At 41.2% G+C, this 25,933-nt stretch overlaps 1 protein-coding gene across 11 annotated transcripts in view; it reads left to right on the forward strand.

Moving 5' to 3' along the window:
• Positions 1–15,087, forward strand: part of LOC123986762 (AMP deaminase 2-like) — a 32,766-nt gene extending 17,679 nt beyond the window's left edge. For 9 of the 11 annotated variants that reach the window (XM_046075117.1, XM_046075114.1, XM_046075113.1 and 6 more), the window contains 17 exons: positions 3,972–4,102; positions 4,612–4,742; positions 5,282–5,350; positions 6,435–6,546; positions 6,655–6,841; positions 7,584–7,725; positions 7,814–7,903; positions 7,996–8,125; positions 8,312–8,506; positions 8,639–8,770; positions 8,879–9,042; positions 9,358–9,484; positions 9,592–9,755; positions 9,883–10,003; positions 10,342–10,515; positions 10,642–10,752; positions 10,936–15,087. In XM_046075117.1, the coding sequence (XP_045931073.1) occupies positions 4,073–4,102; positions 4,612–4,742; positions 5,282–5,350; positions 6,435–6,546; positions 6,655–6,841; positions 7,584–7,725; positions 7,814–7,903; positions 7,996–8,125; positions 8,312–8,506; positions 8,639–8,770; positions 8,879–9,042; positions 9,358–9,484; positions 9,592–9,755; positions 9,883–10,003; positions 10,342–10,515; positions 10,642–10,752; positions 10,936–11,151 (2,295 nt within the window). In that variant the 5' untranslated portion in view covers positions 3,972–4,072 and the 3' untranslated portion in view covers positions 11,152–15,087. The remainder of the gene's footprint in view (positions 1–3,971; positions 4,103–4,611; positions 4,743–5,281; positions 5,351–6,434; positions 6,547–6,654; positions 6,842–7,583; positions 7,726–7,813; positions 7,904–7,995; positions 8,126–8,311; positions 8,507–8,638; positions 8,771–8,878; positions 9,043–9,357; positions 9,485–9,591; positions 9,756–9,882; positions 10,004–10,341; positions 10,516–10,641; positions 10,753–10,935) is intronic. The other 2 variants (XM_046075110.1, XM_046075111.1) reach the window with 2 other exon arrangements.
• The last annotated feature ends 10,846 nt before the right edge of the window (positions 15,088–25,933 follow it).

The following is a 25,933-nucleotide window of genomic DNA, read 5'->3' on the forward strand; positions in this document are numbered from 1 at the left end:
GCTTGCAAAAGGTTCCTAGGTACGTATCAAATATGCACCAACAGGCACTGGGGGAATCCATGTGCTATCTTGGCTTGCAGTCTGCAAGGAAGAGGTATGATGCGAATTCGCGACAGTCGGCGTCAAGGGGTTAAATGCACCACACCTGAATAAATCATACAGGGCTGTTTGACATAAGTCTTCCTTTCATGAACTTGCTAGGGCCTCTGTTGTCTTGATGGTTGGCTCATGTGTTGTCATTGTTGTTGTTGCCTTTGCATGTCAGTCGGGTGATATTTGAAAAGGTATCGAAGTACACAGCAGAATATGAGCCAATACTCAGAGAGCGAATTTGCCATATTAGTTTGCAGAGTTTCCCCCAGCTTTGTTGTGTTTACTTGTATAGATGTGATTAGGAGGTTTGTGCTCCTTATTACCATAATGTCACTGAGATAAATAGCGCTGGGAGTGCTGGATTAAGAGTCATCTGTGGTTGAAAGGCCGGAGGATTACACGGATGCTATACTGGGGTTGACTCTGTGTGTGTGTCTGTATACTTAAAGCCATCTGTTTGTCCATGTGAAAATGGACGTGTCCTTATATCCACACACGTGTGTACTACAGACATAACAAAGATATGTTTGAGGTCATTTACGAACAGTGTTCCCATTATGTGGTTTGTCCAGCAGAGAACACTGACAAGTTTATTTTTCAACAGTAAAGTGGTCCACTAGGGACATATTGTGATCATACATCTTTCAAAATAAAATTGATTAAATCCTTATCAAAAACATTTAATATACCTCTTTTTATGTCCTAGAGCACCACTGTCAGCAGATCATGGCACAGATGTAACTCGCATCTTTTAAAACGTCTAGGTGTAATATTGAAATGTTTTGTAGTGTAATGCCAGTATTTGTATACAGTGGAGAGTTACCCTCTGTTTATTCCTAACTCCACAGCCTTGGAGGCAGACAGCAGATGGCAGAGACTAATTGTCACAGGCCAGACACAGAACTAATAACGGTACCAATTATAGAGGAGAGTGAACGCACTGCTCCCAAAGCCATAGATTTATTATGAGCGTGTGTGCAAATATAACTATGGTACTGTACTCTTTGAATTATGGTTCTCTTTCATTTAAATTCATGACTGTCTTTAGAAAGTTCCTAAATGCACCTCAGACAAATGTGTTTTTGTGTCTTGGTGGCTCTCTTCGGTTGTGCTTGGTGAGTCTGGAGTGGAGCTGGCTTCATCTGGTCTTGCAGGTCTAGAGTGGGGAAGGCCCCTCTGTGTCATCCCCAGGTGTGTGTACGCACATGTCATTGTGTACATGTGAGTTAGTTAGGGTAGTTTTCTAAGTATGTGCATGCCCACCTGTGATTGAAGTGACACAGTATCTGCTGCTACAGCTGTCTGTCCTTAAACCAGCCTCTGTTATTGGACACATTAAAAGCATTTTCACTGTCACCAGAGCTCCATAGGCAATCATGGTTATGCCCTATTTGGATTTGTTTGACATCTGGATGAGAATTTATCTTTTGCAACTGGTATTTTTGTGCATAGTTTTCTGCCCTCAAACCACCACACGAGGCAGTCTTTGGGAAACCAAATGTTAACTAGAACTGCAAGCAGTTATAAGTGGGGTCCAAGCCTCCCGGCTTGGGGAACCTGTGGAGAATAAATGAGCAGAGTTATAAATGAAAGGGGCTTGCGGTCACGGAGATGTGAAATGAATGTATGTCTATGGGAGTGTTATTTGATTTCCAAGTAGTAGCGCCACATAGAGGCCGATCGACGCCAAATTTCATACAGCCCCTCGGGAGGGCGTGCCAAATAAGGTCCCTGAGTTTGGTGTAGATCGGACATTGCAAAGTTAAGATGTGACATGACGTCCTGTTTTTAGCGTTTGCGCAGATTTTTGTTAGCTTGTAATTGGGACATTTTTTGTCGGATCAAAATTCCCTCTACAAACCTCGTTCGGCTTGGTCCAGAGATGGTCCGTGCCAAGTTTAATGTCGATCGGACTTGCGGCTTCGGAGGAGTTAATTAAAATAGGTTTTCCAGTTTTCGCGATTTAGCGAAACAAAATTGTCATCGCACAGAGGCGTGTCATATACCATTGGAATCCGCAGCATCCCCCAAACACATGGACGTAAGTAGGTTTACGAATGTACCATGTGGTGGGCCGTAGTTATGAGGCAAAATGTCGTTTGGTTGAAAATCCCATTGAAATGAATGGGGTATTTGAGCTTCGATTATAGCGCCAGCTTTAGTCTGAATTGCACATGACGTAATTTCCTGTTAGTAGCGTTTTTCGCAAACATTTGTTAGCATATAATTGCGACATTTTTTGTCGGATCAAAATTTCCTGTACAAACTTTCATCAGCTTGGTCCAGAGATTATCCGTGCCGAGTTTGGTGTCGATCGGACTTGCGGCTTCGGAGGAGTTAATTAAAATAGGTTCCCAGCTGCTTCGCTGGTACTGGGAACCGTGATGCCTTGCATTCGCGGGTTCCCAGCCCACTCAGGCTTGGACCCCTAATTATTTTCTATTTTGGTAGGTGATTGCACTAATTAGTTTTTTCTGTTACGTATTTGTCTGCCTCTGTTTTCAACAGACTGTGAAATGATAAACAGTTGTAAAGAGACTGACATACCCCCGCTATTGAATTAACTGTGAGCCAAAGCAAAGCACCCAGATGGTCCATGTGTATCTTTTACCCCTTGAGTTCTGTCTGTTACCACACATTGCATACAGTCTCTGTGTGTTACAGAGTGAAGAAGCCATGTTATATGTGTGTTGGTGTGTTTGGAAAGAGGTCTTATGGATTGTAAATTCTTTACTGTCAGAGCTGTTTTAATAGTAAACATTTTACATTGTAAATTACAGGCTCCATCAACAACAATTCTTTGTATAAGCACACACAACACACTGTAGTTTGTTAGTCTATAAAATTCATATAGCTCTTGTTCTGCTTCATACAATTGTGAAAAGATTTCTGAAATGCATTAGTCAACTGGAGGTATTTACCTCCATATATTACTGATAATTTACTTAAGCAAGTCTATCTGTGTGATATAGCCTGACTAAGTAAAAGATAAATATAGCGTAGTGTAAATTGCCAGGTTACTTTGCAGAAAAGAGACAATGTTGTTAAATGTGACCTTTCTCATGCAACACTAAAAGGATGTGAGTTTGTGGCTCCAGATTCAGAAAACTAAAACATGTAACGTAAACATGTATGTCTTGCCAAACTCAAAATATAATACAATTCAGTAAACGGTGTGAAAGTATTTTTACATAGCTAAGAAAATGTACATAGATTACAGAAACATTTACTTATCACTTAAAAAAGTGAAACTAGTTTAAAAGACTGTGAGGCTGACCCCTTCCTTTTAAAGGTTCAGTGGGTAAGTTTTAGTGGCATCTAGTGGTGAGGGTTGCAAAGAAATGGTCACCACTCACCCCTCCCTTTGCAAGCGCGTAGGAGAAGCTACAGTGTCCGTCTCGCTCTGTTGGCTCTTGTGCTAAATAATACGTGTGGAAGTTTGTCCGTTTGGGCTACTGTGGAAACATGACGGCGCAACATGGTGATGTCCATGGAAGGGGGACCCGTGGTTATGTAGACAGAAATGTCTCATTCTAAGGTAATAAAAACATAACGGTTCATTATGTAAGGTCTTTATACACCACTGAAAATATAGTAGTGTATATTATATTGGATTTCTGTCAATAGATCATCCTAAATATTACACACTGGACCTTTAATACAGACAGGAATGTTCAACTGCTGTGCTTTCTGGATTTTCAGCCCTTTTCTGGTTAATGGCTATTTTATGTTTGAATGGTGGCACATGTGTAAATGTCACCCTGGCCTTTACTGAGGACCTAAAAGAAAACACTCTGTAACTAATCATTTCTGATTTTGTCAAGGTGACTCTGTGTGTTTCTGTCACATACTGTAACTCTCTCTTTGTCTACCTACAGACCTGTGCAGTGCATCAGGGCCCAAACCCCTCAAACCCCAGAGATCCCTTCCAGGGACGCCTGTTTCTCTCACACACCATCCAATTGACCTGCGAACATCTATGGAGGAAAAGTACAAAGAGATTGCTGAGGTAAAAAATTCAAAGCCACACAGACAAACACTACGATACATGATTACATTATACATTTTAGACACAGCTACTCAAAATAACTATTCACTTTTGATTAGCACCCATGCACCAGTTTTCCAGCCATTCAGTTATTTAATGAGCTATTACTGACATTTGTTTGAATTTGGAATAGTTGTGAAAATACATCTTTGAATCCTTAATAGTTAATAGTTAATAGTTCACCAATTAACCACTGTGTATTGTTGGTGCAGCTTTTGCCTTTGGCCTTTTGTTGAATGAGTCATCATGTAATAATAAACTGCCTGCCTCTAAAATAAGGCTCAAGAATCATACCATAAAAGTGTGCATAAACAAACTTCTTATTTTGAATCCTTCTGGCTTTATGTGAAGGTAAATGTAACCAGAGGTGTGTGAGCCTCAGAGTCTGCCACATGACCATTGGTGAATTAGCGATTGACCTGTTTTCTTGTTTTACAACACCATAAATGTATAACTCATGTTTGCACAAGGAGCTGTTCACACGCAGCATGGCTGAGAGCGAGATGCGAAGCGCTCCTTATGAGTTCCCGGAGGACAGCCCCATTGAACAGCTGGAAGAGCGACGGCACCGCCTAGAGAGGCAAATCAGCCAAGACATTAAGTGAGGAAATGCAACACACACACACACAGACACACAGTCAAATAAACTCTCAGACAGACACAGCTCTCCATTGCCCCCATCTTTTACACACAGTCTTGCTTTCAACCCGTGCACACATGCTTATCAGCTTCCAACATGCCTGTTTGCAGGCTAACTAACCCTAGCTAAGTGGGCTAGCCAGCAGTTGGCACCTGTCCTGGTGTTCAGTCTTCTTCTTCACAAACTTTTATAAGGAGGTGGGTTCTGTATTGGTTGCCAGGTTTGATGCTATATGCTCCACTAAGCTGATCATTTGGGTGGTTATCTGACACAACCCCTGCAAGCCCCTGTTTATCAATTGATCACTTAATACCTAATAGGCTTTGTGTGTATATGTATGTATGTATGTGTGAGTGTTTGAGAGTGCTTGTTTGAGTGTGTGTGCGCGCTTGTGCATATATTTGGTGTGCTTAATTTCTTCTCACTACCTCTGATGCCCATCTGCCCCTTCCCCTGCTGCCTTGCCTACACTATCCTGCCCCGCTGTATATCACCCCAAGGCTTGAGCCAGAGATCTTGCTCCGCGCCAAACAGGACTTCATGAAAATCGACAGTGCGACAGACCTAGAGTGAGTGAGCTCTGCTTCAGTATGCATGTTTTATGTAGTGATTTTACTTTTTGGTTGTTTATTTTCTTTTAATTCATCCCTATATAGTGTGCCTGCACTCTTAGAAATGTGCATGATAAACTACGTACTTGACTATTGTAGTATTAGTCAATACCATCCTATGAAAGTTGAGGTCAAGGGCAACTGGACTTAATTGAAGACATCTTCAACCAAGTTGCCCTTGACTTCAGCCTTCGTTGGATAACTATGACATGAATGACTGAGAGCCTTCACAGATATTAGTCAATACCACACACTTATCGGTGTCTAGTGTGCAGTATTTAGGAACTCTGAACTGGTGGAAGTACTTTTCTCCAGAACCACTGACAGAGATAATCAGCATATTGGAGATGGACCACATCTTCCCCCTGCTGGTGACTTGATACATGTACAAATGGGTACCTTTTGTCTCTCAAGTGTGAAAGTCTGCGGCTGTAAGTTAACTATTGGAGTTTATTATGTAGATGCATTGACATCTTAATGCTATCCCTGAAGAGAACTCATGCATATTTTTTTTCAGCGTGCAAGGTTTGCAGGAACACAATGGGCTCACCAAGACCCCAAGAACTGAACCACTGAAATCCTGCCGAGAGACTTGAAGATTGCTGTTCACTAATGTTCTGCATGCAGTGGCCTTAAATAATGACAGAATACAAACTCTCAACCTTAATGTGTGCAGAACTGCCAAATCCAAGAAGGTTGCAATCACAGCTTTTAATGTCTACAAAATACTGAATGAGGGTCTGAATGTATATGTAAATGAGAAAATTCATTTTTTTTGTGTGTTTTAAAGAAAATAACATTGTTAACGGAGTGTGTTGATTAAAGTGTAGGGGTCAGAATACTTTACAAACTCATTGTTTCAAACAATAAACTGCAGTAATTTCTGATGTTGCCATTACAACTTAATAAAATCACTGATTCTCTTCATTTACTTTAATGCCACTCTTCCTGTTTATATCCACATGTACCCTCATCGGTCCTGCCTCTGCATACCTTTCTCTTGTTTTTATAATCTCCTTTTCTCCGTCTCTATCCTTTTAAGGATAATGAAGGAGAAGAGTGTGGACTTCTTTGATGGTGCCTTTAAGGAGAGGGCATTGCCAATGGAGAGAGAGTACCAGCGGGTCTCAATATCTGGAGAGGAAAAGTGTGGGGTGAGGAGCTTTTTTTTAATGTGCTTTGTGTGTGTTTTCATCATCACATTTAAACCTAAACTCCAGTAAGTTCAATTTCATCCATTTTCTTTACTGTCGGTCTGCCAGGTGCCCTTCACCGACCTGGTAGATGCTGCGAAGTGTGTGGTGAAGGCATTATTCATTCGGGAGAAGTATATAAATCGATCTATGCAGAGTTTTTGTAAGACCACAGCTCACGCCCTGCAGGAGCTTGGGATGAAGCCGCTGGATCTGAGAGTCTATGATGATATACCAGAGACCCCTGTAGATGCTGGTATGACATGCACACACACCACACATATACTATGTGTCTAAAGTTGGGAAGAACTAGCAGTTAGAAAGTGTACATCAGAAAGGATAGAACACATGGTGGAGGCAACACATTCTTCTGTCCTGTTGCCCATTATTATATATAACATACCAGGAATTATTGAAAAATTAATATCAGCTATTATGGTAATTGATTAATCATTTGACAAATTTTTCAAGCAAAATGCCAAAACAATTTCTTGTCCTAGCTTCTCAAATGTGAGGATTTTCTTTGTTTTATACGATCAAAACAACTCTCTTTTATTGTCATTAAGGCTAGGGTTGGCAACCAGCAAGAGACAGCTAGATTTTAAAAGCATCAAAATAAAAAAATCACACACCCCTCCCTTCAGGCCTGTCATTAAATCCAGTCCTCAAAACACATTTTCTTACAGGTAGAGTGCGGGCACTTAGGCTGGTTGGTAGGTAGGACCGTGCTTATTATAGCCCAGCCACATCTACAACTTCCGGATTTTTTTATTTTTTGTGTCGAAGAGTTTGATTTATTGATTGCTGTCGGGATGTTAAGAGAATTTCAATAATAATAATAATAATAGAAACTGTAGTCACCTGGGACTGCTATGTAATAAAAGCTTCTATGCTTTGTCTCTTTTTATCTGAGCAATAATCGTGTCATTGTTTATCATTTTAATAAGTATAGCATGGATGAAATAACTTTAATTAATATCAATTTCTTGTTTTCCCAGATGCCCCTGTCCACCCACCTGTTTCAGAGACACACCCCTATGACAATCAAGACCCCAAAAATATGCCGGCAGACACGGGATATGGTTGCCAGATGGTGGATGGAGTGGTCCATGTCTACACCAAGAACAACAACATGGACAAGTATGCGTTTGTACATGTAGAGTGACATTTCAAATATGAAAATAAAAAGGTAATCTGTTCATATAACTTTTATACTGTTCTTTTTCAGAGGTTCAGAACTGGACCTGCCCTACCCTGACCTGAAGGAGTATATTGCAGACATGAACGTTATGATGGCGCTCATTATCAATGGGCCAGTGTGAGTGTTTCATTGACACCATGGTTATACAAATGTCATTGTTTTGAAGCTCAGTGCTTATTCTAAATTAAATCTGTTTCCTCTGTATACAGGAAGTCTTTCTGCTACCGCCGCCTACAATACCTGAGCTCTAAATTCCAGATGCACATCCTCCTGAATGAGATGAAGGAGTTGGCAGCTCAGAAGAAAGTTCCACACAGAGACTTCTACAACATACGAAAGGCAAGAGCCAACAAATGGCAGCTGTTGAGTCACCACTGTTTTCATAACATCCTGTTGGCTCTGTGCCTGAGCTGTTGTTAGTTGACAACATTCCTACATTCCAAATGGGAATAAATGATTTAACTTCATTGTTAATATCATTGTCTTGATCTGCCTCGCACATATTCTGCTCTGTCGTAACTCCAGGTGGACACACACATACATGCATCATCCTGCATGAATCAGAAGCACCTGCTGCGATTCATCAAGAGAGCCATGAAGAAATACCCTGGGGAGATCGTTCACATTGAACGCGGCCGCGGTCAGACCCTCAAAGATGTGTTTGAGAGCATGAACCTCACAGCCTTTGACCTGAGCGTAGACACCCTCGACATGCATGCGGTGAGAAATGAGAGCAGCAGAAAGTAGTATCTTAATAAAAAAATATTTTGAGACATGCTGTACAAAGGGACACTTCATAATACATTTGGTATAGATAAAAATGAGGTTTGACTGGTTTTGTTTTTTTATCAGGACCGTAACACGTTCCATCGGTTTGACAAATTCAACGCCAAATACAACCCCATTGGAGAATCCATCCTCAGAGAGATCTTCATCAAGACCGACAACTACATTGAAGGAAAATACTTTGCACACATAATCAAGGTGTGAAATCATTTCATATGTAACGCATATCTGTGCCTTGTCCAAATATAATTTGTCAATACATGCACAAACCGATACATCAATCTCCCTCTGTCACTGTTTTTCCAGGAGGTGATGTTTGATCTGGAGGAAAGTAAGTACCAGAACTCTGAGCTGCGTCTGTCAATCTATGGTCGCTCACGAGACGAATGGGATAAGCTGGCTCAGTGGGCCGTGAAACATCGAGTGTACTCTGATAATGTGCGCTGGCTTATCCAGGTGCCCCGTCTTTTGTAAGTACTCCCCTTAACTTGCTTTACCTTGAAGCTGACGTGCAACATTTAGCCTCTAGACTTTAGATTGGTGAGCATAAACACATGGTTGTAGTAAGATCATGAGCCAAAAGGAATTAATTTGTCTGATGCATCATCATACACTTCATGGATTCAGCTTTCTAAAAGCTACTATATCTCTAGTGTAGACATGGGTTATGGCTTTTAGTCACTACAATGAAGCCTACATTTTAAGAGTTATCGTTTTTACAAAACTAATCAATAATCATCTCTATGATTCCCACAAATGCCACTATTCAACCACCACCTCAACAGCGATGTGTACCACACAAAGAAGCAGCTGGCTAATTTCCAGGAGATGTTGGAGAATATCTTCATGCCTCTGTTTGAGGCCACAATCAACCCCCGCAGTCATCCAGAACTGCACCTCTTCCTGGAGCATGTGAGTATCACTTTACAAGATACCCAGGCTATTCTGATGACTCACTCTTAAAGAGACTTAGTGATTGTTGCTCTGTTTATGTTTGTTTATTGCATGTGTGTTGGTAGGTGGTGGGCTTCGACAGCGTGGACGATGAATCTAAACCTGAGCACCACATTTTCAATCTCGACAGCCCGCTGCCAGCCAACTGGACAGAAGAAAACAACCCACCCTACTCCTACTACCTCTACTACACCTATGCCAACATGACTGTGCTCAACCACCTGCGAAGGTACACACGTTCATGACAAACAAGCATCATTGATGCTCACTTCCATTCGATTAAACACATAATCAGTCACAAAACAACACAAGGAACACAATGTTTTAATGTTCGTGAAAACATTTGTCTAATTCAGGCGGCGAGGCTTTCATTCGTTTGTGCTGCGACCTCACTGTGGGGAGGCTGGGCCGATCCACCACCTGGTGTCAGGTTTCATGTTATCAGAGAACATCTCCCATGGGCTGCTGCTCAGAAAGGTCAGGACAGAGTACACTGGACTGTTTCCAAGAAAACTGCAACGGAAATGTTTTATTTTGCCATGTTGAAATGCCGGCTGTGTGACATTCAAAATGTGTTCTAAAATTAATTTTGAAAATTGTCTAAAAGAGTTACTGTTTGTTCAATGTTTGACAGTTCAATTTATTCATCCATAAAAACATGGAAATTGCAGCGCTCCCATCCTAATCAACCAATGATGGTGTAAAGAATCTAGAAGAAGAAGACTAAGATGTACTCGTAGCTTGCAGCTATGCTTACTGGTTTGTCTCTCTCTCTTTGTCTCTCATGCTCTCTCTCTGTATGTGATATCCATCAGGCCCCGGTGTTGCAGTATCTTTACTACCTGGCTCAAATTGGCATCGCCATGTCACCACTAAGTAACAACAGCCTGTTCCTCAGTTACCATCGCAACCCGCTGCCGGAGTACCTGTCCAGAGGCCTCATGGTCTCCCTGTCCACTGATGATCCTCTTCAGTTCCACTTCACCAAGGTCAGTGTGAAGGAAGTTTGTCTGAATTTACACATGTGCTGCATTTAAGGAACAAAATGCAAAAGATGACCAGAAGTGATCAGGCTGAGATGACATTTTTCTGTGTGTGTGTTTGTCTGGGCCCAGGAGCCTCTGATGGAGGAGTACAGCATTGCTACTCAGGTGTGGAAGCTAAGTTCCTGTGACATGTGTGAGCTGGCAAGAAACAGTGTCCTCATGAGTGGGTTTTCACACAAGGTAAACAAGTCTTCTGATTTTGTGTATTTAATCAGGTGACATACCCTTGGTGGCTACTTTATTGTATTATGTGTAAATACAATTATATGTTTATTACTCAGTTTTTTGTGTCAGATATTGTGCTTCCTTCTGGGTTTTGCTTGTATCTGAGCTTCTCACTCATATAGCTTGTCCTACTTCCAGGCCAAAAGCTATTGGCTGGGTCCCAATTATTCCAAGGAGGGTCCCGTGAGTAATGACATCCGTCGTACCAACGTCCCTGATATCCGCGTGGCATACCGCAGCGAGACGCTCTCTGAGGAGCTTCAACTCATCACTCATGCTGTGCGCACTGAAGAGCTGGACATTATCGATGAGGAGGACTCTCTGTCCATGGCCCCACTCCCGGGACAGCGCTGAAATCACAAAGACCAGGACTTGTCCTGTAAATCCCCGACCCTCTGGCCCCACCCAGCATGACACTGAAGAGACGTGGGGTGATAGTAACTCTGTCGTTCATCCTATATACAGCATAAACACCGCCAACCATCACTATAGAAGTATGCCGCACACTGACAGCTACACACCAACAAAAAGCCAAGGACACGGTTCTGCCCAGAGCAGTCCAGCTTTGACGTAGTTTCATTTAACCCAACATTATTGATTAGTTTCCAAATTTATACTCAATGTTTCTCCCAGCTCTTCTTTATAACCGCTGTGATGTGTTGAGTCTCAGTCAGCATAATGAAGATTAGCAGATGTGAGCAGCACCAGGGTTTTTTGTGATTGAAAACCAGAGAAGCAATGTTGTCTTTATTTTTCAGTCAATGCGTTTGACACTCTATCCTGTCAGGCTAAAGCTGTCAGATCCCTGTGATTAACTCTGTTGTCCAGTTATATGTTTGAATTCACCAGAGACATTACATGGCATGTACTATCTCTATAGTACCTGTGTACAACAAACACTTAACAACCAGCACACTGAAACTCTCATCACAGCCAACCGGCTGTGAACGATGCTTATCTTCCACTATACAATCCTGCTGCCTAACTTAAGTACATCAATTATCTTCTATATACAAACTTATGATGAAGGATTATAGATGCAGTTTTATCGATAGAATACAGCGGGGACAACAAAGTCTGACAGGTTTCATGGGAGACATACCGTCTCATAACAAGAGATGATAACTTCTTGGAGCTGGGTGTGGTTTCAGATCATTTATTTGCCAAATTGTACACACAGAATTGTTCTTCCATGATTTGAATCCGCTCAGAAAGTTAAGATAAAAGAGAGAAACTCGCCCTCATGAGAAGCAGACATCCTGTGGTTGACTGAAAACATTCCACGAAGCAAACTGTCCTTTTTTTAGCTGCAAATGAAACAAGTTCCAGTTAGTGTTTAAAATCACCTTGGTTTGATGGTATATTTCTGTGTTAGAAGAGATATATATATATATATAGCTGAAATGTGAATTGTATAGTTTAACCACAGCACAAATACATGTGGCTGAATTCAGCATTGTCCGAGGAGAACTCCCTAACCGTTACCTCACTGTAGCCATGAAGACGTGGACCTCCTGAGGGCCCTGATTTCACTCATTCCTTCCCCTGCTGACAAACTAGAAGTTTTTTTTTCCCTTTGCATGCCGTGCACTGTACATATGCACCAAGCCAAGATTTCACAGTGCCTTTTCAGTTTTAGCTTTGAGCGTTGCGTAACCAGTTTTTGCCTTCACCTGCAACATGTATCCCATCTCTTTTCCTCCGTCATATACAGTAGGCCTCCATGCTGTTACAATCTCCATGCCAATGGAGCTGAAGCCACCTAGCTGCATGCTTGGTGTAAAATAGCTTTTACAGTGGCCTTCATTTGGGGAGAGAAGTTGTTCGGTTTCTAGTTCTCTACTTACAAGTGCTTTTTTTGCATGCCTGCATGAACAAGGGATGGCAGGAGAGAATGAGTTGTTTACAGCGAGCTGTAATGTGAAGCATTCTAACTGATTCAGGGCTGCCGACCAGCTTTCCAGTCATACAGTAAATCTGTTTGATGTGAATATTACATAAACGGATTCAAACTATCGTTCACCATATAGAAATGAGCACACCATGCTGGGACGTGGTTAAAACTGTTGATTGGTTCTTGTAGCATTTATTGTTTAACTCGCCCCAAATCTGATCAAAGCTGGGATCACATTTCATATTGCATCCTCATTGTGTTACCACATCCTGCCACTGGACACGGTCCAACTTTCCATCAAACTGTGAGAACTCTTCTTAAACCTAGATGCTACTGTCGAGTAATATTTGATGATGGGGAGAGTGAATCAGAAAATGTCAGCCTTTATTTGAATAAACAACTACATTGTATTTATATATATATATATATATATATATATATATATATATATAAAATGTGTGTGCTTTATAGATTATTAGGATAACAGATGAGAAGCCATCTTAGTTCAGCAAGAATACAGTAGCTTCTAAGTGTTCAGCAGATGCACCTGAGTTGTGCAAACACGAACATGGTGAAATGTGTTTGTTGGATTTCATGTATAAAGTGTATTTTTTTAAAGGCGATATAGAGATAAGAAATTTTATATTCACAATATATTGATTTTCATGGTTTAACACATTGTTGCTGTTGGTCATTGTGAATTTGCATTATGTCATGAACATAGTTTTTATTGCAGTTAGCCTTTTTAAAGCTAGAGTGCAGGACTTTGACATATAAATGAACGTCCGTTACATCCAAGCCCTCAACAAACGGGTTCACACACTGCTGAATAAGCCAATAACTGCCAGGTAAATCGCAGTGTCTCGCAGTATACCAGATTTTTTTAAACCTGATGTGTGTAGCGACTCTGGCGCACTGGTAGTGATGAGTTTTATGCCAATAAGCAATGATTGGTTTGAAAGAGCTGAAAGGGGCAGTAGCAACTCAAAATGGCAGAGCCTATATGTCATCAGCGCATGTTGAAAGTGCTGTTTAATTACTCTCATTGTCAGAAGGGGGAGACAAAAGTCACGCACCGCAGGTTTAAATTGTTAATTGGACATTTTAGTGTGTGTTCCATTTTTTCCTCATACTTTGTTTTTTATTCCTGATTATTCTTAGTTCATTATTATTGTACATCTATTCCGCCCATGATAGATACCTCTTACTTTAAAGCTTAAAGTTATCGCTATAGTCAGAAACTGACCTCTAAACACACAAATAGTAATCCTAAATTTTATGTCACATCAATAGAGTTGGCTTTTTCTGTTTGACTGATTTCACCAACTGATCTACACTGACTTGTTCATATCTGTCTGATAGCATCAGTCCACAGATTGAAGCATAAAATATAGTTACGTCTAATTATTGCAGCTTAATTTTGTTGTTGGCCTTTCCTTGGTTCAGTGTTTAACAACCAGCTTGCTGACTACTTAGTAACATGTTGCAAGGTATTATGGTAATAAGTGTTTAATGACAACATCCCCTGTGCTGTGGTATGTTGTCTCTGAGACAGAGAGTTAGAATCTGGACTGACTTGAACCTTTTCCATCCATTCAGCTTATTGTGTATTTACGTCCACTTCATGGTTTCATGTTGTGTTTTACAGTCACCCCAACATAGTGCATCCTACCTCACAAATACTTATCTCTCTGACAAGTGTCGAGCTACTGCTCTGCGTCTCAGCTAATGATTGATCTAATGACTATTTTTATGATCAACTGTTTGGTCTATAAAATACCAGAAAATATATTGATATTTTCAAATTCAGTCCAGGAACAGAAAACATTTGCGGGGATATGATGGATGACAAAGAAAAAGCAAAAAGTTCGACAATATTTTGGTCAGTTTTTGTTTTTGTCCATCAACTAATCGATTAATATTGATTAATTCCAGTAAATAACTGCACATTAGAAGTGCTTCACTAGAGATAGAACAGCTGAGGCCATTAAAGACATTGTGATTATTTGGATGCCAACACTAAATAATATTAAATTTCTTATATATACTATATTCACATATATCTAGTTCAGTTTCTGTAGTTAAGACGCTCAAATCGATTTTGTTCTGTTTGCTAACTTCACAGCACATTCATAGTAGTATGCTGATATTCATACGCAATATTTTTTTGTTCAGCCGATATTTTTGTCATAAGGTATCTTTGTTTTTACACAGTCTTGTCACTTTATTTGACATTTGATTTATATTTTAAATTTTGCCTTATTTTATCTCCATTGATCTGTAGCCATATTCTTGCCTGAAGTGGATTGCCAGTATTTAATGCATTCAGATGCTTCTGATATAAAGGTTCACGTGTAATGTCTGAACAATAAAATAAAGCATGTTTATTCACTAAACCTTTGTATGTGTGTCAGTTGTGACTTTTATTTACAGGTTCCATAATGACCACATAGATTAGGCTTTTTGCTCATCCCATCATTTGTTACATACAGTGAGGAAAATAAGTATTTGAACACCCTGCTATTTTGCAAGTTCTCCCACTTAGAAATCATGGAGGGGTCTGAAATTGTCATCGTAGGTGCATGTCCACTGTGAGAGACGTAATCTAAAAAAGAAAAATCCAGAAATCACAATGTATGATTTTTAAACTATTTATTTGTATGATACAGCTGCAAATAAGTATTTGAACACCTGAGAAAATCAATGTTAATATTTGGTACAGTAGCCTTTGTTTACAATTACAGAGGTTTAACGTTTCCTGTAGTTTTTCACCAGGTTTGCACACACTGCAGGAGGGATTTTGGCCCACTCCTCCACACAGATCTTCTCTAGATCAGTCAGGTTTCTGGGCTGTCGCTGAGAAACACGGAGTTTGAGCTCCCTCCAAAGATTCTCTATTGGGTTTAGGTCTGGAGACTGGCTGGCCACGCCAGAACCTTGATATGCTTCTTACAGAGCCACTCCTTGGTTATCCTGGCTGTGTGCTTCGGGTCATTGTCATGTTGGAAGACCCAGCCTCGACCCATCTTCAATGCTCTAACTGAGGGAAGGAGGTTGTTCCCCAAAATCTCGCAATACATGGCCCCGGTCATCCTCTCCTTAATACAGTGCAGTCGCCCTGTCCCATGTGCAGAAAAACACCCCCAAAGCATGATGCTACCACCCCCATGCTTCACAGTAGGGATGGTGTTCTTGGGATGGTACTCATCATTCTTCTTCCTCCAAACACGGTTAGTTGAATTATGACCAAAAAGTTCTATTTTGGTCTCATCTGACCACATGACTTTCTCCCATGACTCCTCTGGATGGTCATTGGCAAACTGAAGACGGGCCTTGACATGTGCTGGTTTAAGCAGGGGAACCTTCCGTGCCATGCGTGATTTCAAACCATGACGTCTTAGTGTATTACCAACAGTAACCTTGGAAACGGTGGTCCCAGCTCTTTTCAGGTCATTGACCAGCTCCTCCCGTGTAGTTCTGGGCTGATTTCTCACCTTTCTTAGGATCATTGAGACCCCACGAGGTGAGATCTTGCATGGAGCCCCGGTCCGAGGGAGATTGACAGTCATGTTTAGCTTCTTCCATTTTCTAATGATTGCTCCAACAGTGGACCTTTTTTCACCAAGCTGCTTGGCAATTTCCCCGTAGCCCTTTCCAGCCTTGTGGAGGTGTACAATTTTGTCTCTAGTGTCCTTGGACAGCTCTTTGGTCTTGGCCATGTTAGTAGTTGGATTCTTACTGATTGTATGGGGTGGACAGGTGTCTTTATGCAGCTAACGACCTCAAACAGGTGCATCTAATTTAGGATAATAAATGGAGTGGAGGTGGACATTTTGAAGGCAGACTAACAGGTCTTTGAGAGTCAGAATTCTAGCTGATAGACAGGTGTTCAAATACTTATTTGCAGCTGTATCATACAAATAAATAGTTAAAAAATCATACATTGTGATTTTTTTTTTAGATTATGTCTCTCACAGTGGACATGCACCTACGATGACAATTTCAGACCCCTCCATGATTTCTAAGTGGGAGAACTTGCAAAATAGCAGGGTGTTCAAATACTTATTTTCCTCACTGTAGATTCAGAGCTCTTAAAAGTACCTGTCTGAAGTTTCCAGATTTTAACAACCAGACCAATGATGACTACTTTAAGAAAAACAATCAGAGCACCCATCATCAAACGTGTCAGATTTGTTTTTCCATGAGGCTTTTCTACAAGAAAGATGATAACATGAAACAAAAAAAAATGTACAAAACTGAATTTTTGTTTTACATCAACAATCTGTTCAATGAAAGAAATAATAAGAATAAGAATCCTGTATTTACACTCACCATTGACGGCATCATGAGTTTCATCGCTGCCTTCAATGAAAAATTTGATTTGATTCGTTTATGTTGATTTCTCTGTCCACACTCTGAAAAAAAAGTATTTATTTGAGAGAAAAATTGTCAGCTCATAAATTACTTGGAATGATGATATTACCATCTGAAACACAAACATTAAAAAATAAACTCCTTAATCCAGCCTAATAATTGAATTGACAACTGCAGACCCTGTTCTCCATGTGCTCAATGACAAAAAACACACCTGGTCAGTTAGTTAATAATTATTATTTTAAAATGTTGCTCTTTGGTAAGCAGGGAGATTTGGATTTTTTTTTATAATATTGACTTGAAAAGAATTTGAAAATAAAATAAAATTTAATACAGCTCTGTTTGCCTCATTATTAAAATCAGGAACTTCAGGTACTTCGCAGTCAGAGTGTCCAGGTCACACAGGTCAGGCTTTGTGTTCCATCAGGCTCTTCTACAAGGGAAATGAATAACTCAGACTTTCTCTACACAGATCTAGCAAACATTTAAATAGACAAACCTGCCTCTGTGGAACAATTAATAAACAGCTGCCAGCACAATGACAGATATTTTAATGAGAGGCAGGGGGACCTAAAATTTCCATGTTCTCATTAGGGACACAGTTGCCTTCCAAAATTATGACGATAAAATTCCTTTAACGTTGTTGCTCTTTACATTCTCCTTATTTTAACAATAACCAATTAGACCGCATATCTTTTTTTCTTCCAAATACAGACAGACAAAACCTCACAACAATATTAACTTGAACATTTAAATATGAAAAACAAAAAACCCACAGAAACACCGTCCAGAGTCAAATAAATCCACTAGCTTGATTCTGAGAAAGAGAGCAGAGATTTTGGGTCCATTGTGATATCCACTAGAGAATGAAGCAGGCTCAGTAAAGCTGTACATTGAGCAAACACAGCAGGTCTGAATTCTGTTGACCAGTCTGAACCAGATTATCTGAGTGGGAGAACTTGAAAAATCAGAGAAACGTTTACTAACGTCTTCACCACGCTCAACCTCAGAGATCCAGCCTGGTAAAGACAGTCAGCAGAAATCGTAATCCTTTGGCTGACAGAGCAACAAGAACTTAGTTTATGCTTTTATCTAATAATGTATCAATAGTTAGACATGTAGCTGATACTTACTGAGGCTGCAGAAAAGAAAAGTAAAGCTTTTATCAAGCTGAAGATCATAATGTATGATCGTGCCACAGCAATGACTTTATGACACTGTAAAGGCGTTTAACAAGCTGGGCTGTGACAGATGCTTATCTTGATGTTTACACTGATCACACAAGCGCTACACTACAAAGTTATTCACTTTACTTCAGTCGTTCTAAGTTCTTCCATGGATGTGAAGCGCTCTGCGGTTCCACACTGTTTCAGCAGCAATTTGCGTTAACAAAACCCGTCTACAAAAATAGCAAAGCAACTGTCAAAGCATCTCTCAAAATGACTTGCGATGTTCAAGCTTGTTTTGTATAAACAAGTAACCCTCACCCTAACCAAGAGAGGCAAAGATGTTGACAAAGCAGGGACATCAAAATAATAATCAATACCAGCAGTACACACAGTATTACACAAGTTGAGGTAAATGGTGGGTGTTAATTACATTGTGTAAGTTTACACTTCAGATAATAGTAAATGTGTCTCTTATGCTAAAAAACTACATACTGACATATCGACAATTTGCTCATAATAGTAATGAATAGTAATAATTTTATTAGCAGGCCAGTAATAAGCAGGTTTAAAACAGATATGTGGTCAAGCGGTCGGGCACATATTTTCGGTGTGTGTGATCTGTGTGTGACTGGGATCCTGCAAACACAATTGCATTGAATGTAGGGCTGAACGAAAGATTTTAACTGCAATATGGTCTACCAAAATGTTTAAATAGCAGGAGGCGCAATGTTTGTTAAAGGTGAAAAGTATGTAAAAATACCATTTTTAAATTAAATATTGTCGTGTTGCAGAAATGTCCTGGCCTACACACCTTTGTTTGATACAGATCCCCTCAAAAAACGTTTTAATATGTTTTTCAATGAAAACGAGAATTATGATGTAAAAATGATCGTTTCCTACAACATCACAAAACATATATTATTGTCATGTCAAAATAATAAAGTTAGATATATTTTCGCTTTGGATAAAAGCGTCAGCTAAATGAATAAATGTCAATGTAAAATCTCACAGTGGAGATGGATGGAGCTGCACCTGCTGTAGCTGCTGTGATCTGTCGTGTCTTCAACGTGTCCAGCCTGTAGAGTGAATGTGAGGCTGTGAGTTTTAGAGTTCGAGACTTCTCTTACAGACACAGATGCCTCACACATACCGTTAATTTAGGGATGGACTGTATGTTTTTCAAACGCTTCCATGTATCCATATATAGAGGCTGATCTTCTTCGTCTGCTTGACAGACAACATTAAACCACCGTTCACTGCTTCTTTTACTCTTACAGAGCTTTGCAGCAGGCCTCATGAATTTCACTAAGTAGTGTTTGAACTGCACTGTGCCGTCTCTTGAGGTGTTGCTGAACTTAGGTCAGTTTTTATACCCTGGTACGGTTGAAATGAGAGCTAAACTTCAGTGATCCTCCTCTATCAAACACCCACCATATTCTTCTGCTCTCAGATCGACATGTAAGGCGGTCAAAAGTGTGACCCACAGCAAGAAATAAAAAATCAGCATTAACAAGAACATTGAATATTTTGTATGAATCTCTGTCACAAAGTTGGTCCAACACTAACCACACTAAAACACACCAGCGTATTAATAACAAAAAGCAAGTTTCACTTCAAGCTGCCATCCAGGTGTCTCCTCGCTCTATCTGGTGGCCGAATTTGGCTCCCCTTCTTCTGATGCAGGCTTGTGGTTCCTTGTTGTTTTTGGATGAAAAGTCACTGTTGCATAGTTCAGGTCATCTGAGCCCTGACTCAGTGATTGAATAAAAGTGTTTTCAGTCACTCATTTCTCACACAGTAGCTTCCAAAAGAAGACATTTATCATTAACTAACAAATGACTTGAAGTGATATACAAACATTTAATAATGAAACATAATAAACTTCACCTCTGTGCATCCTGGATTCTGATCTTCAACATGAGCTGAAAGACAGAAAAAATGGTTTGGTTTATGGTTTTGAACAATAATGCATTTAGTTAATTTTGTGAACTTGTCTGTTGTAGGTGCAACTTAAAAAAGAATGTGGAAATACAGTTAAATTAAGTACAATCACCTCTATGACGCTTTGTGATTTTAACAGCCAGACAAATGATGATCACAATGAGGAAAATAATCAGACTGACCAGGATCACACTCAGCTTTGTTATTCCATAAGACACCTCTACGAGAAATAAACAAGATTGTTCAGTTAGATTCTGTACATTTTACCTCGAGTTGCTTCTGATAAATTAGAGTAATATTTAAAAAAATGAAACAGAAGATTTAATGTGAGGCAGGAAGAATTTAAAAGTGAAATTATCAAATGAATCTAAAATCTCAAACTCAATTTCCACATCACTAGGTTCACTTAAATTAAATATTAAGTTGATAGTATTACATTGAAAACCTTATTTTGACAAGCACCAAATAGGTCTATCAAAAGACACACCAAACTAAAACCATCTTACCTTCAACCTCTAAATACGTTGCAACGACAATAAGCGAAATAAATACACACAGTAAACAATAAATACAGTCCGGAGTCAGAAAACTCCACTTGCTTTATTTTGAGAAAGAGAGTAGAAATGTTGGATGATGCTTCAAATTTGCCATTTTGAAATCCATCACAGAATTTAGCAGGCTCAAGAGGCTTGAACATAAAGGCGATACAACGGGGCTCGGCTCTCTTGACCACTCTCAACCAGTATATCTGAGTGGTTGAACTGGAAAAGTTGGAGCACGACAGTGTGACCTCTTCACCAGACTGGACCTCCACAGTCTGACACTCAGAAACTGACACAGAGATAAAACCTGAAACAAACAGCAGAAATCATTTTGCTGAGAGAGAAACAGGAATGTAATCAATGTTTTTATAAATAGTACGCAGCTGTGGAGTAATTCAGTGGCAGTACTTACTGAAGCTACAGAGAAGGAAAGCTGTAGTCAGGTTCCTCATTGTGGTTATGATCGAGCCACTGAAATGACACTTTACAACACTGAGTTTCTGTCAGGGTTTGAAGAGGCGGGACATTTCATTATGCTGTATGTTGTTATTTACACTGATCACACCAGCACTTGTGAAAAACCATCACCAAAGCGTTGCGGAGTGACTTATAAAGTTTACAGTACCACACAAAGTTAAACTAATTTGTTGTGGGGGGCTAATGGGCTTGAGTAGTGTTGGGAGTTTGGGGGCCCATCATGTTGTGAATTCCACTCACTCATATTCTCAATGTTATTCCAGGTACTCTCAAAAGGCTGATCAAGATCTACGTTGTTTGGGTACTTTTTTTAGCCACTATATGTTGCCTGCTCTCGTCATTTTAAAAACTTGTGTCATCTGTGTCTATAATAAGTAACCCCAGCCCTCAACAAAAGTTCCAAAGGTCCTGATTTTATTTACATTATGAAATTTACTGCAGTAAATAAAACAACTATTGATAAAAATCACTTGGCAGCATTATCACTTTACAGTAATGTGATGCTGATAGAATAAAGTTTGGTTATAATTTCAAATTTTATCATTTTGCCAATGATGAGTACACTTAAAACTGATGGGCAGGGGGCGGCGGTTAGCTCACTTGGTAGAGTGGGCGCCCCTTGTACAAGGCGGAGTTCTGATCTGAAAGGCCTGGGGTTGAGTCCAGCCCACAGTCCTTTTCTGCATTTCACCCCCCTCCCCCGCATTTCCTGTCTCTCTTCAGTTGTCCTTTTCAAAATAAAGGCAAAAAGCCCCAAAAACATACTTTAAAAAAATGTTTGAATGTGTAAATGAAGGTTTTCATCATAACTGCAAACACGCATCTGCATTGAGAAGGCTGAGTACATTTCACAGTGAAGATAGATGGGAGCTGCACCCACTGTAGCTTTGCTGTGGTCTGTCATGTCTGAAAAAAGTGCTGCCTGGAGGAGAGTGAACGGTTTCATATGAGGCTGTGCAAGTGTCACGTTACATCTTCTCACGCTTTTAGAAGAGACACATTTAGATAACAGGTTCAATAAATACACCAAGATTAACTTTAAATTTCAATAGTCATGATGAAGCTTTATTGCTCTCGTGGAACATGAGGCCTTTGTTGTGTGTGGCTCTGATGCAGAGAGCTGAAGGCCTCACTCATGATACAGATCTCAACTACAGGAAAACCTCAGCCATGTTACAGACCTCACTGAGACAGATAGTGCTGTTTGTTACCACAATGCAACAATGTGCAGATGGAGATCATAAGAATTTGTTTGTACAAATGCTAGGGATCATTTTAAATTGCATTTTTAAATTAGTCACTTAGCATACCTTCAGTTGAAACATGCATTTTATGTTTCAAATCCTTTAGTTTCAATGTTTCTTATTTTGTCTACTTGGCAGAAGACAGTACACAAATGTTCATTGCTTGACTTGATTTTATTGCACAGTGCTTGGAGTCAACAGGCCTCATGATTTTCACCTCACTCTGTTGTCTCTTCCTGTCAGACAAGTGTAACTCACTCACTTCTCCACTGCTGCAGACCTCCATCTCACGGTCACTATAAACCCTCAGTCATCACTGCCCTTATTTCTCCTCCTCCATCAAACATCAATCAGGACAATTTTTGGCAGAAAGACAAAATGTATCAAATATTTCCAATTTTGTATGAATGCATAATCTTAGTTCTTCATACTCATCACTTATAGAAAAGAATCACATTAACAGTTTCACATGATAAAGCATCATATCACAGCATGCAGTTACAACTTCTTCCTTATCTGCTGGCAGCATAAAGTTTCTACTTCTCTCTCTGAAGCAGGCCTCCTGTTCCTTATTGTGGTTGAATACAAAGTCAGTGCTGCGCCCTTCAGCTCATCAGATTGTAGATCCTGCAAATAAGAGTCAAGATGCATACAGATTACAGACCTCAATCTAACTCTCACTATAAAAGAATCAAATTCACAAAAGGGTTGCACGGCTTTTGCGGTTGCTAAACCTGCACAAATAAGACAAAAAAGAAACTTAATTCTCAAAGCACCCACTAAGGGTGAAATGCACCCCTAACTGCACTGCCAAGCAAATAGCGTCTCTGTGATCCTATGCTATTTGCTCATATTTACATTTACTCATTTAGCTGACGCTTTTATCCAAAGCGACTTGTCATGTCAGAGGTGGCGTGCCACTGGAGCAACTAGGGGTTAAGTGTCTTGCTCAGGGACACAGTGGTGTGTCACAGTGGATTTGAACCCGGGTCCCTCACACCAAAGGCATAAGTGTCTTATCCACTGCGCCCATCACCACCCCATATCTAAATTAAGTAATAGACTTATGGATATGTTTGGTGCAAAATTCGCCCCTTTCTATGCAAATGAGTCTCACTGAAAAAAAAATCCTATTCAGAAACACCAGCGCTAATAGTCACAGGCAGTTAGCATGACAATTATTAGCGTCTTCAAAGAGTTGGTGGTGAGTGAAGCACCTTTCTCAAGGGTGTCACACCCAGACTTTCCAGTGATCATGGCAGCAGTGCCAAGTGAAGCAATAGAGGATCAGTGTACATCATATACACACAGATGGCAAAGACAGTTCTATACCTGTAATCAAATGAAACTGTAAAACAACATTAAACCTACTGCTGTAAGAAGCGGAGGCGATGGTTTTTTTCCGTATAGGCTTCGCCCCCTAAGGCAATCGCTATTGGGTTTACCCCTACGCTCACATGCGTGGCACTGACAAAACCTTGTCTACGCCCTCCTAAGTCTGCACCTTGTACATATACAGCAGTGAGACCTGGCCACCGGCTCCCATTTTTCTTCAACACTGAGCTGCTTTAAGAAGATTTGTCTAAAGAGCAGATGATTCCAGCCGGGAAAAAAGAATAACGATATCTTCCAGCAAGCCGTCCAGAATGGGACAAGGCGCTGCTACATCTATTAAGCGTGTGCAATGTCTGCCACATCATGCCAGGGGTTCTATTTTGTATAGGCTTCGGTATTGGGTTTACCCCTTCCACGCGCCTGCGCCGACATCCAGCCTTCGGCTTCCAAATGCCTTTTCTTCAGCGCTGAGAACCAAGGTCCAGTGAGGTCTTCAACTTAGAGGGCTGCGCCTAATCTCATAGAATCCGGGTTACAGTATGTAACCCCTGTTCTATTTCGTATAGGCTTCGCCCTCTAAGGCTATCGCTATTGGGTTTAGGCGGACCTGAGATTCCTTTCGGCTAAGGTCGCCTTATTCCTGGCTCCGACATCGGCCAAGCGGGTCAGCGATCTGGCTGCCCTCTCTGTGGCTCCGTCTTGTCTCAAGATTCAGGGCGATGGCAGCTTGGCTGTTCTATGCCTAAAAGCATTGCGAACTCCTTTTGGTCTCGGTTTTCCTCCCCCCATGTCCTGCTATGTGGCGTGCACGGCCGCCTGGCGCCGTTCACAGCGTCTGTTTGTGCACTACAGGGAGTGGTCCAAGGGACTTCCCCTGTCGGTGCAGTGCCTGTCTCACTGGCTGTGCAATGCCATTTCCCAGGCTTACGTGTCTGCCGGGGAGTCTCCCCCGGATGGCATCAGAGCGCACTCCACGAGAGGCGTCTCCTCCTCAGTGGCGTTGCACGGTGTGTGGTGTTGTCCTATTGCCGCTCCCCGGCAAGACTGCTGCGGCCGCAAGAAGGACCGCCAGCAACACCGTCTGCCCGAGGCTGTTGCAGGCACAGCTCCCTATTGGCCTGCTCATGGTCTACATGTTCATGTTCTACCAGCATTTTCTCTGTTGAGACCTTTTCGGGGCGGGCCCCCCATGGGTTAACCCGCAACCTGGGTGGGTCAGCAAATTGGCTTCACTTTATGGCCACCACGGCACCTCATCAGCAGGTCCGACCACTTTCAGAGCGCTACTAGGAGTGGCTTGTTTCCTGTTCTATGGACAGGTTGATGAACAGTCTGATCCGCTAGGGTCACAGGCTGCAGTTCGCCGGTATAGTGGAGATGGTTCTCTCCTCTCTGGCTCAGATCACTACCCTCCAGGTAGAGCTCCATGGGCACTGGCTCACCTCCATCAACCTGAAGACGGTGGTGCAGACGGCCAGGCTCGTCGCACACCTGTCTAACCTTGGTTTTACGGTGAACTGGAAGAAAAGCGCTCCTCTTCCCTCCCAGAGGCTCACCTATCTGGGAGTGATGTTGGACTCTTCTCACTGGAGAGCGCAGTTCTCTCAGGAGAGGGTGGACGCTCTGATGGGGCTACTCCGGCGTGTCATTCCATGGGCGGTAGTAACGGCTCTGTCGATCATGAGGTTCCCCTTCGAGGGAACTCGAACTGCGTCGGTTACGACACTATGGGAACGCCTCTAGGCGAAGCAGGTCTGAACGTGAATGAAATCACTCCAATCCTATTGGCCTGTTGCTAGAACGGTAAGGTGTGACGGAATAACCGGAGGAGTATAAAGCACACCTGTACACACTCATCATTAGCTTTTTTTTATTCAGCAGGCGCTCTGTATGTTGTTTGAAGAAAGCTCCAGTCCTACAAGCAGTATGTCTTACCTGAAGAAGAAGTCTACCAGCATGTCCGGCAACCAGATGTGCAGAAGGTGTGTTTTTTTCTTGCCCTCGGTACATCACGGATGGAGATTCTCATGAGATGTGTGTCTCATGTTTGGGGATGGAGCACGCACGGGCAGCTCTCGAGGGGGCTGCCTGCGCCCGTTGCGAAGCCCTTTCCGTGCGGGTACTGAGGTACAGCATGGCTCTCTTTTCCGAGGATGGCCG

Source organism: Micropterus dolomieu, linkage group LG18, assembly GCF_021292245.1.
Source record: "Micropterus dolomieu isolate WLL.071019.BEF.003 ecotype Adirondacks linkage group LG18, ASM2129224v1, whole genome shotgun sequence".
Taxonomy (NCBI): domain Eukaryota; kingdom Metazoa; phylum Chordata; class Actinopteri; order Centrarchiformes; family Centrarchidae; genus Micropterus; species Micropterus dolomieu.